We start from the raw sequence: 12,178 nt of genomic DNA on the forward strand, positions 1-12,178 counted from the left end.
ACCCGAAACCCGCACATTTTTCGGGACCCGTCGGGCTCGGGTCGGGTAGCAGACCTCTAGACTCCAGTGATGAAGACTTCAGACTTGACTCGGACTCCAGTGATGAAGACTTCAGACTTGACTCGCACTGTAGTGATAAAGACTTCAGACTTGACTCGCACTGTAGTGATAAAGACTTCAGACTTGACTCAGACTCCAGTGATGAAGACTTCAGACTTGACTCGCACTTTAGTGATAAAGACTTTAGACTTGACTTGCACTGTAGTGATAAAGACTTTAGACTTGACTCGCACTTTAGTGATAAAGACTTTAGACTTGACTCGCACTCTAGTGATAAAGACTTTAGACTTGACTCGCACTCTAGTGATAAAGACTTTAGACTTGACTCGCACTCTAGTGATAAAGACTTTAGACTTGACTCGGACTCCAGCGATAAAGACTTTAGACTTGACTCGCACTGTAGTGATAAAGACTTCAGACTTGACTCGCACTGTAGTGATAAAGACTTCAGACTTGACTCAGACTCCAGTGATAAAGACTTCAGACTTGACTCGCACTGTAGTGATAAAGACTTCAGACTTGACTCGGACTGTAGTGATAAAGACTTCAGACTTGACTCGGACTCCAGTGATAAAGACTTCAGACTTGACTCGGACTCCAGATAAAAGACTTGTGAACATCTCTACACTAGTGAAGCTTCAAATCTCAAGTCTTCCTAGATTTCCAGGCTTTACACTAAATTCACAAAATTTATCAAGATACATTTTTATCTCACACAGTTTACTTGTGAAGTATTTTACATGAAGACGATTGTTGCTTACTTGCAACATTTTTTATTATGATTGCGAAGGCTTGATAAATGTTTGAAACTCTTCTCACACTGAGTACAGTGGTACGGCTTCTCTCCAGTATGAAGTCGCTCGTGTGATTTCAGGTTTCCAGAATGAGTGAAACTCTTGTCACAATATGAGCACTTGTAAGGTCTTTCTCCAGTATGAGTTCTTTGGTGCTGTGTCAGATGATCATCTCTAGTAAAGCTCTTCCCACAGTCACAACACACATGATCTCTCACTTCATCATGTGTTTTTTGGTGATGTTTAAAACTGCCCAGCCTTAAAAAACTCTTGCCACAGAGAGAACACACATAAGGTTTCTCATCTGAATGAACTTTCTGGTGTTGTTTTAGACTTGATGACGAATTAAAATCTTTACCACACTGATCACAGATGAATGATTTTTCTCCAGAGTGAATGTGCAGATGATTATTTAGAGTTGATGCTCGAGAAAAACTCTTTCCACACTGAGTGCATGTATACGGCTTCTCTCCAGTATGAATTCTTGTGTGTTTGTTAAGGTCTCCTTTATTTGTGAAACTCTTTCCACACTGAGTACAGTGGTACGGTCTTTCTCCTGTATGAATTCTTTGGTGCTCCTTCAGATGACCAGTTGTAGTAAAGCTCTTCCCACAGTCACAACACACATGATCTCGCACTTCATCATGTATTTTCTGGTGCTGTTTAAAACAGTCCAGTCGTGAAAAACTCTTTCCACAAAAAGAACACACATAAGGCCTCTCATCTGAATGAACTTTCAGGTGTTGTTTTAGATTTGATGATGAAATAAAATCTTTACCACACTGATCACAGTTAAATGGTTTTTCTCCAGAGTGACGGAGCCGATGAACACTGAGACCTGATGCTTGAGAAAAACTCCTTCCACACTGAGTGCATGTATACGGTTTCTCTCCAGTGTGAACTCTTATGTGTTTGTTAAGGTCTCCTTTTTGTGTGAATCTCTTTCCACACTGAGGGCATGTATATGGTTTCTCTCCCGTATGAATTCTCATGTGTCTGTTAAGCTTTGCTTTTTTTTGGAAACTCTTTCCACACTGAGAGCAGGTGTGCAGCTTTTTGGCTTCTCTTCCTTGAATTTTAAAGTTGCAGGGTTTCTTGACGTCATTTAGATTCGGTCTTTGCTCCTTCCCTTTCATCTTGTCTAAAATAAACGTATTAAGCAGTTAGAATCAGTTCAATGAGGTTAAATGTTAAAATCAAAATCACTTAGCAGAAAAGAAGACACCTCTCAGTATAAAGTATCTTTGATGTGCAAAGATCAGTTTTGTGATTCACTTGTTAATATGATTAAAATTGCGTTATGATCAGTGGTGGACAGCAACAAAGTATTTTTACTTTGTTACAGTACTTAAGTACATTTGTAAAGTATTTGTACTTTCCTAGAGTATTTTTATTTCAAGAAACTTTTACTTTACTACATTCTAAAGCATAATATCATACTTTTTACGCCACTACAATTCCTAAAAAACATCTCGCTCCTCCTTACTTTGAACTGAAGAAATCATCACATGCTCCAAGACGTGACAGCAGTGTCCGATTCGTGAACAAGCTGATTCTTTAAATTAGTCTGTTTAATTAGTTTGCAAATCATACCAAACTATTCATTTGCGTATTAGACTGAATCGATCGCAGTTGTTATCGAGTCAACAACTCACCGAAAGATCCGTTTAGAGCGAGTCTCCAGTTAACTGAATTAACAAGTTTGACTGAAAATTAGCCAAGAACACGAGAGATCCTCGAAACTTGAGTACAAGCACGACCGATGGGGTGAAAAGTAAGCTACAAATTCCGAATTTTAGGATTGATTATTATAAATGAAAATCATGTTTAGGTCACGACTGTCAGTTGTTTGTGAACAAAATCTGCTGTAAAAGGGGTGAGCTGTTTCAGGCAGCCCACTGTAATGCTTGAATGCAGAAATGTCCACATCACTGTCTCAACGAGGTAGGTTTTAGTTAAAAAACATCCCTAAACATAACATTAAAATAACAGAAATGAATGCCCATGCATCATCCCCAAATTATGTAAAACTAGTATGTTTGCATATTGCTCTTCTTAAAATCTTGTGCATTTAACCTATGTGACATCTGTTTTTGTTGTAACCATTAGTTTTTCGCACTATTACTTTTTCTTCTTCCTCTATGGCAGCCCTTTGAACGGAAAATGAGAAAATGGTCAAATTTGGCACAATTGTAGAGATGGTAATTATTAGTGATTTGACCAATTTTGGAGTCTCTAGGACCAACTCTATAGCGCCACCACAAGTTAAAAAATTCACTTGTCTAAAAGTTATAACTTCAGAATCCTTTGTTCTAGAAATTTTTTATTTAGTTCACCTGAATCCGCTCTTCATGCTGATCACATTCAACATCTTAAAACTCTGCCCATTTTTTTTCATTTGACAATTTTTATTGAATTTCTATTAAACCATGTAGCATTTTCTACATCAAATAATGTTGCCCATTTTGAAAATTACAGTATACCGTTTATTCGCTCCTCCTCCTTCAAAATTTGTCAAATTTTGTACAAAATCCGATCAGATGATCTTTGGACTGAGACGCATAAAAATTAAACGAGCTTGACCCCAAATAGGTTCAGAGGCAGGATCTCGGCCAAACTTTGATCAATGGAAACGAAAATTGGTACGCTTTATCGGAACCATGATCTGAGGGTCTATCTCAAATTTGGGAACAGTGCCAACAACAGGTCATGAGATCTGATTTTTTATTTTTTTTTTGTCCTGAAGGGACCTGAGAAGTTTGAACACCTTGCCACCTAGTGTTCGCAAGGGTTAATGTTTTTTTCAAAAACGCTTATAAATTTTGAAAACATAGTTCTCGGCCAAACTTTGATCAACCAAAAGGAAAATTGGTGCGCTTCATCAGAACCATAATCTGAGAGTCCATGCTAGTGTTGTCAAAAGTACAAGTTGTAGTACCAAGCCGGTACTGAAATTTAAAAAAATTTACCCTTTGAGCGCTGTTGAGCGGAATCGTAAACACCTCGGATTGGCCATTGTGTTCATGCGCTCATCGGATATGTCTGTGATTGGCTTTAATGATCAATACACGGGAGCATTTCAGAACACACGGAAGTGTTTAAAAGTGTTTTGAAAGCGGGAGCGCACAAGCAGGGGCGTCTATCAGCGGACCGATGTATTTGTGTAAGCGTTTGGTGAAGAGGGTCATAGATGTATATTTACAACATGTTTTTGAAGCGCTGATCATTGTAGCCAATCACATACATATTTGATGAGCGTGTGAGCACAATGGGCAATCAGACGTGTTTACGATTCCGCTCAGCAGCGCTCAAAGCATCACATTTTTTAAATTTCAGAACCGACTTGGTACCGAAGTCAGTACTTTTTTACAACACAAGTCCATGCTAAATTTGGGAACAGCGCCACCTACAGGCCATGAGAACTGATGTCTTGTCTTGTGTTAGGTTAGCTTAGCATGCTAATTGATTATTTGTAAAAGTGTCTGTTCCAGACATTGAGTCTTTCTGAGAATTATCTAATCTGAATTTATTTAAATACAACATGTGGTGCATTTATATACTTAATCTTCATTTTGAGTTGGCTCTCTATTGAACTAAGGAAGTTCTGCATTTGTGTACAAACATTTCTACCGAGTGGCGCAATAAGATGAGTGACAGGCCCCTGACCCAGAGACTATGGGTTTGAGTCCTGTGTGCAACAACTTTATAAAATTGTCTGTAATGTTTCGTGTGTGTATCATTTCAATTCCTTTATTACCCGGGTAAGCATTGTACTAATTTTTCTTCCTCCAGGATTAGAAATAAGTTTATTTTTGTTAATTCTGTGTTCATTCTCATCTGAACTACAGTTCATTTTGAGTTCATCCTACATGTACATCTGAACCTTTCTGTTCATCATGTACATTCTATTTCTGCTGTTTTTGTTCTTCTGGCTCTGCATTACGCTTCCAGCCCCGCATCGCTGCTTGCAGCTATATTTTTCCTTATTTTTAAATACTATGCTATACCCCTCCCCCTCCCATCTATCAGTAAGCTAAATTGATATTTTAATATATATATATATACGTAATGTTTTGATAGTGTATGATAAGTTTTGGTGATAAAATAAAATGTTACTTTTCTTACTTGCAGATCAATATGTATAATGATCAATATATGTGAAGCGTCAAAGTGGTAGTTGCATAGCTGTCAATGGAGTGACAGAAATCGCTCAGATTTAATCAAAAAGATCTTCATTTGTGTTCCCAAGATGAACAAAAGTCTTACGGGTTTGGAACGACATGAGGGTGAGTAATAATGACAGAATTTTCATCTTTGGGTGAACTAACCCTTTTATACTTTTACTGGAGTAATATTTTAATAGAGTATCTGTACTTTTAGTCAAGTACTTGATTTGTGTACTTTGTCCACCACTGGTTATGATCATTCAGATGCATTTTTCTGTCATTTTACATCCATATACTACTTATTATTTCACAGCCACCAAAGCAGTCAACAATGAAGAATCAAGAATGGACACCAACCTATTTGTTCCTCAGTATCTTCTTCTTTTACTCTGGATGTTTCTGGATCACTCATGTCTTCAATCTCCACTTTAATAAACTCCATCTTTAACAGTCACACAGATTTCAGCTGCTACTCCTGGAGTTTGTCCTTCTCTTGTAGGACGATGGGAATATTCCCAGTATTTATTGGTGAATTGTTGTGTGAGGGGCTTCACTGCAGGTGTTAACTGTGATCACTGTGTGATACTGACGCCCACAGGACCAGATCTGGAAAAATCAAAGATAAGTTACTGAATTACTTTAACAGCAAACACAGATGGTGCCTTTAATTTAGCTCAAATATAGAGCATTTGATGGTAACATATTAGTAGCATATAAAACAGTTCTAGGTTACTCATTTTTTGTAGCCTGTGGCAGTACAGATATTTTCTATTCCACCCCTCTGTTTACTTTCACTTTCATCTCCTCCTCCCAACTATACAACATCAGGATTGGGGAATAATACACGAATATAGGGGCGAGGTTTAGAGACTGGGGAGGCATGTTCATCTGACCAGAAACATTCTGCTACATACATAATTTTCCACCATACTTCCAAAATTGGTGGCTTGGTGTACCCGAGTCAATCTTAGCCAAACGTGCTGACAACTTGTTCAGTGTCGCTATATTCACAGACACACATTCCATTCCTACACACACACACACACACACACACAGCACTCATTGCGGCATATTTTAAGTGCTGATTTTTTCTACTCTTTTCATCATTGGTCATTCCATGTCAAATAAAACAAATTTCAGAAACATCCCTGGCTCAATTTTTTTATTTTACATAATTTCTTATGTAGTTTTGTTTTCCTTTGTTCTATCCTTTTTGTATGTAACGAGTGGGTTTTATTTAGCTATTTGGGATGATTATATAAATCTCTGTGGCAGGTGTATACCTGTCTGGCACCCAATTTGCAATTACTTTTTTTTTTTTTTTTTTTTTGCAAGGCTTTGGGACTGATAGTCGACTTAAGGTGGATACTGCACATTGGTGGTGGTTGAGGAGATTCCCCCCTTCTATGTAAAGTGCTTTGAGTGTCGAGAAAAGCGCTATATAAATGTAACGAATTATTATTATTATTATTATTATTTAAGACTGAGGAAGAATCAATGATAAAATTCTGAGATTCATGGAACATTTTTAAGACCATGCTATGCGATTTAATTTAGAAGAGACTAAAATGCAAACCGTTTATAGCTTAGCACATCTTAAAAATACATTTACGAGAATAACAGCATATTTTACTCCAATATTACGTTGGAGCACCAGCGCCAATATAGCGCCAGTCGAGTGATTGAAATAACTTCCTTCTGTGAACTGATGTGGCTTCTTATCACAGAATGAGCTAGAAATCATATTATTTTATAGTATTCTATACATTGATAAAGGCTATGTCGATTAGCATTGCATTAAAAATATACATTATCCTTACCAAAATAACCAAGATTGCTTGAAGTACACAGATAAATAATAATACTGTCACAATGGCGTGTTAATTCTCTTCATATTTATTCAGTCAGAACATCTCTATCAGCATTTTTTATTTATTTAGCTAAAGCAATGGCTTGATGTCTTTGTCCATATTAGGGATCATAGATATCCCTATAAAGGCTAGATGTCTTAAGGCGGAGTCACTTCCGGCATTACCGGCGGCCATCTTGCCACAGGGAAGCTGTGATTTAATGTGAGTGATCAGTACGCACACAAATCCTCTTATCTCGCTGAAATCTTGATGGATTTACAAACGGTTTGGTTTCTTACAAACGTTATTAACGTGGCAATAATTCTTTCATATGGAAGTCCATTGTTATAATTATTCATATGTATGCAGTTTCATAACTACATCTCTGACGTTTATAACAAACCAAGTTATGGTTATTTAAAAGTACATGCACCATGTTATGAGTGAGCGAGCACCCTGTGGTAAGATGGCCGCCGTGTGCGGATGTCGACCTCCATTGGCCAGCAGCATGGACAAGACATCTAGCCTTTATTATATGATATCTATGTTAGGGATTACCTGGAATGTCAAAAGTTTAATATGGGTCTCACTTGTGGAGTTTCTGCACAAGGGCGCCCTCCAGTGTCGAGTATGAATGAAACAAATTACACATGAGAGTTTAGCATTAAATTTTGGGTAAAAGAGAACAAAAATATTCTCTCTAAAGATATTTCAAGTAAACATATGATAATCCATCAGATTTTGGAGGTCTGGCTTCTCTCCAGTATGAAGTCGCTCATGTGATTTCAGTGCAGAGAAACCTTTGTCACAATATGTGTACGTTTTTTTTAATGAATGTTTTGGTGCTGTTTAAGTTGTTTAGTTGCAGTAAAACAGCCAACATTCACAACAAACATGATTTTTTTTTATGTCAGTATGTTTTCAGGTGACTTTTAGATTTGATAATAAAAAATAAAAAAACTTTTTACCACACTGATCACAGTTGAATGGCTTTTCTCCAGAGTGATGGTGCAGATAATTATTGAGATCTGTATGTGAAACTCTTTCCACATGGAGAGAATATGTGCAACTTTGAAGTTCAGATGATCCCAGATCTGCCAAATTCAAGGTTACTGAGTGTATCCTAAAAAAAAACTTTAGTAATTAGGCTACATTTCTTAAATTAAATGCATGCATGTGTTTGATTTTGAAAATATAGAGCATTGATATGGTTATATACTAGTAGCATTTTAAACGGCTCTTTGGGAAGGTTGTTCATTTTTATGGGAATCCAGATTTAATAAGGATGAAACAAGTCACAGGTTAAATTCTTAAAATAATATACGAGTTAAACAGAAATCTAACAACAGACATCATACACAATACAGATTGAATAGAGGCTGATCAAATGAATGACTATATTTAATTCTCTGTACATTACACTACGTACAATGTACATTTAGACAACACAAACATCAATTCTTACATTATAAATAGAACATCTGACCTGCAGACTGGAAATACGACATCCGAAGAAAATATTCCACATTTTTGTTCTTCATTCACGATCGTTAACAGCGTCACTTTCAGCTTCAACTGGTGAAAGTTTCAACAAGAATATCAACATAACAATAACATACACTTACAGGGGATCATAATGTAATCGACTATTGCATAACGTCAAAGAACACAACAAAAAGAAAAAAGAGAGACGAAATAAAACAAATAGAGGGCTCTCGCGCATCCTCTTCTGCGCATGCTTAGTGCGCGCGGTGTCATATTTCTTAAAGGGGCCGCATTCAGTAAATCTCCGCACTGTTATGAAGCAAATACACTAATCAAACTAATCAAATCATAAATAATAATACACAATAATTATACATATATAATATATGGGTTTTTTAATATATATATATATATATTAAAAAATCCATATATATGGATTTACCTTTACTCGATCACAGTTAAAGTATTGTTTTTTCTGCTGTACATGTCAAAAGTCACGTGAGAGAAGACAATGCCTCCATTGTGCTATGATTGGATATGATGTCGGATATGATAAGTTTGTGCAATTAATCCTGCCTTTTGTTTTCGTGTGCGTTCTCATCTGCCTGAATGAAGACAATGATGGCGTTATTGGACAGACTACTTAAAAAGTAAACAACTCGACCATTTAGATATCACCGCTTGGTGTCACATCAAAATCAAACTTGAAATGGGCTGAAAACACGATTACAGTGGGAGGTTTTAAGCAATAAGCTTGGGGAAATTAAAGGTACATTGTGTCTGTGACCAGTGTATACAAGCTTGATGACTTGCTTGATGTTGAAAATATGTTGAATATTAAAAGGAAGTGGAGTGTATTAAAGTTTTATTATCGTCATGATGGTATGAAGCAGGCCGGACCAAGAGCCATGGGAGCAAATGCAGTAAGTTAGATCGATATTAGAATATCATATTAATAAAAGCTGGATGACTAAATGACGTTTGCTTAAATGACATGCAATACATTTTAGAATGTATGATGGAGAAAGCTCTCTCTGATTATGCTATGTTAGCCACTGACAAAACAGTGTTGTCTTTGAGTCACGGTAAATAAAGAAAACCCAGCAAATTTAACAATAAGACTTACCACGTTGAGCTATATAACAATGATTAGTTTGGTTTTGATTCAGGATGGATGGCGTGCTCAATTCCTTTTGAGTTTGATTTGGGTGCTCTTCGGTCCAAGGTAGAACATCTAAGGTGCAGTGTGGAGAAAAAATCTCTGGTAACCGAGGCACTCCTTAGTTAAAATGTCTTTATTAAAGAAATGACACGTCCTAAACGGACGACTTTAAAATGCCCACGCGTAGCGGCATGGGGCCTTCTTCAGGGCATAATGAAGCAGATAGAAAATAGGTCTTATAATGACAGAAACACACAAGTAGAAGCTAACACACAGGTGCTAACAATCAATGTCGAAGATCTGCAGGTAATTGCTAGGACACGCCTCTCACATGGCTCTCAGCACCAAAGCTACAAGTCACAATAATTGACAAAAACACAGGCACCAAATAGCTTGCATATATATTCATGCATATATTGCTAAGGCACACCTCTCACATGGTTCTCAGCACTAAAGCTGTTGGTCACAATAATAAACAAAAAACAAGCAACAGATAGCATGCATATACACTCATGCACATATTGCTAGGACACGCCCCTCACATGATTCTCAGCATTAAAACTGTTAGTCACAATGTAAGCAGGAAACACTAGCAGCAGATAGCATACATATATTCATGTATACACATTCATGCATATATATACAATACACACAAAAAAAAAAAAAAAAAAAAAAAAAAAGAGGTAAGTAGGCACAGAAAAGAACAATGTTACAAAATCACAAAAAAGGTCTATAATCTATCTCCTCATTTAATCCTGGATAGTCCATCGCTTTAAAGCTCCATATCCAAAAGGTTTCACGTTGCAATAACTGTTTTAAAATGTCACCTCCACGTATTGATTTTTTAATAATTTCAATGCCCTGAATTCTCAAAGATGATGGGTCACTATGGTGTATTTCTTTATAGTGTTTGGCCATAGGGTAATCATCGTTGTTGACTCGGATTGCGTATTTGTGTTCATAAAATCGCTCTTTTAGTTTTCTTTTAGTTCTGCCCACATAGAAACACCCACATGGGCATTGTAGGCGGTAGATACAGCCATCATGTTTAACTGAACTGATGTAAAGCTCCTTTGTTTCTAAAAGTTCCCAGTTTTCACCTCGTTCATTATGGTGATGTCTGTGTCACAGCGATGTGTAGATGATCAACATGAACAAGTTGATGAAGAGAAACGCAAGTCTTTAATCCAAAGGATACACACACGTAACATAGACAATACCTGACCAACTAAAGAGTGAGAGACATGAACTTAAATACTGATGATAAAGAGGTGCGCACAGCTGAACAGAATGACAATCAAATCAACAACCATGACAACAAACGAACTCAGGAAAAAGGAGCAAACTGAAAACTAAGTCCAACCAGTGTGTGTGACAGTATGCCCCCCGGAAAGGTGCGACCTCGCACCGACAGATGGATAGAGGAGGTTTTGGTGGTGGGCGGAAATCCAGGAGAGGGATGAACGAACAGAGAGTCCAGGGTGGAGCAGGTGGTGGAAATAACCAGGGGATGGCATTGAACAGGGGTGTGTGGATGGAGACCCAGGCCACAGCCAGGAATACACTTCATGGCGGTGTTGCAGGAGGGAGGAGCCATGGTGTAAGACAGACGGACAGCCGATGGAGTGGAGAGAGACTGAAAACCTAAGCGGCCACGACGGATCCGCAGCGACGGCCACCCAAGGTGGAAGTGGGGATCTGGAAAGCAGAGCTGGAGCTGGAGCGATCGAGGGTGGAGGCAGAGCCGGAGGGAGGGTGGAGCTTGCCAGAGCCGAAGGGGTGGAGGGCCGGAGAGTCGCGAACAGCCCACAAGTCTGCAGTGGAGGCGTGGCGATTTCTGACCCAGGTGGAACCTACGTACCGAGGGAGGCCAGCGAGGCCAAATGACCAATGATGCCAGGTAGAGCCTACGTACCGAGGGAGCCAGGCGAGGACATATGGCCGATGGTCCCAGGTGGAGCCAACGTAGAGAGGTAGTCCAGCTAGGCCAAATGGCCGATGGTCCCTGATGGAGTCGAGGGAGAAAGGAGTGTAGGCGCAGAAGCCAGGGCGATGGGTCGAGGTGGAGTGGAGCCCTCAGAGGCAGGAGGCGGAGCCATGGGCTTCGGACATCCAGGCGGTGATGGCTCCCAGGGGGTCCGAGGGGTAGCTGCACCACTGAGAGGAGGCTGAGGTGGCGATGGATGAGTAGGTCGCCTCACACACCTGGTCAGATGGGGTGTCCTCAGGCTCAGGTATGATGTCAGGCTCAATCGCTCCTTCTGGCACGGGCTCCGACATCGCGGCCAAGTGTCCTCCCCGTCTGCGATGGGCACAAACTGTCGTTCCTCGCAGTGGGGTGGTACTGGGCTGCGCACTGGGTTGGGAGGGGCAGCCCTCGACAGTGAATGGAGATACGCAGCAAACCAGCACCCACTCCACAAACGCGGCGAAGCTCCCTCGAGGCACCTCCCCGGACAACTGCGCCCGTGTGGTGCGGTTGAGACCGGCGAGCAGGAATGAGCACAGGCAGTCGTCCGGGAAGGTCGTTTGATGGGCGAAATCCAAATAATTTGTTAAATGTTCCTTGAGGGAGCTATTTCCCTGTTCAAGGCACAGCAGTTGAACAGTGGGAATGTCCATGGTGCAAAACAGGGAAAAAGAAAAGAAAAGCACGCAGCA

At 39.4% G+C, this 12,178-nt stretch overlaps 1 protein-coding gene across 1 annotated transcript; it reads right to left on the reverse strand.

Annotated features, from left to right (window-relative positions):
* Positions 1–817: 817 nt before the first annotated feature.
* LOC308693249 (uncharacterized protein) lies at positions 818–8,623 on the reverse strand (the record flags this gene model as incomplete). The annotated part of the gene is made up of 3 exons (XM_081370043.1): positions 8,357–8,623; positions 5,378–5,626; positions 818–1,995 (listed from the first exon to the last, which is right to left on the reverse strand). Exons 2-3 carry the CDS (start codon positions 5,460–5,462, stop codon positions 818–820), a joined length of 1,263 nt encoding a protein of 420 aa, XP_081226169.1. The 5' UTR covers positions 5,463–5,626; positions 8,357–8,623.
* Positions 8,624–12,178: the final 3,555 nt, after the last annotated feature.

Source organism: Scardinius erythrophthalmus (assembly GCF_964197995.2).
Source record: "Scardinius erythrophthalmus genome assembly, chromosome: 7".
Taxonomy (NCBI): domain Eukaryota; kingdom Metazoa; phylum Chordata; class Actinopteri; order Cypriniformes; family Leuciscidae; genus Scardinius; species Scardinius erythrophthalmus.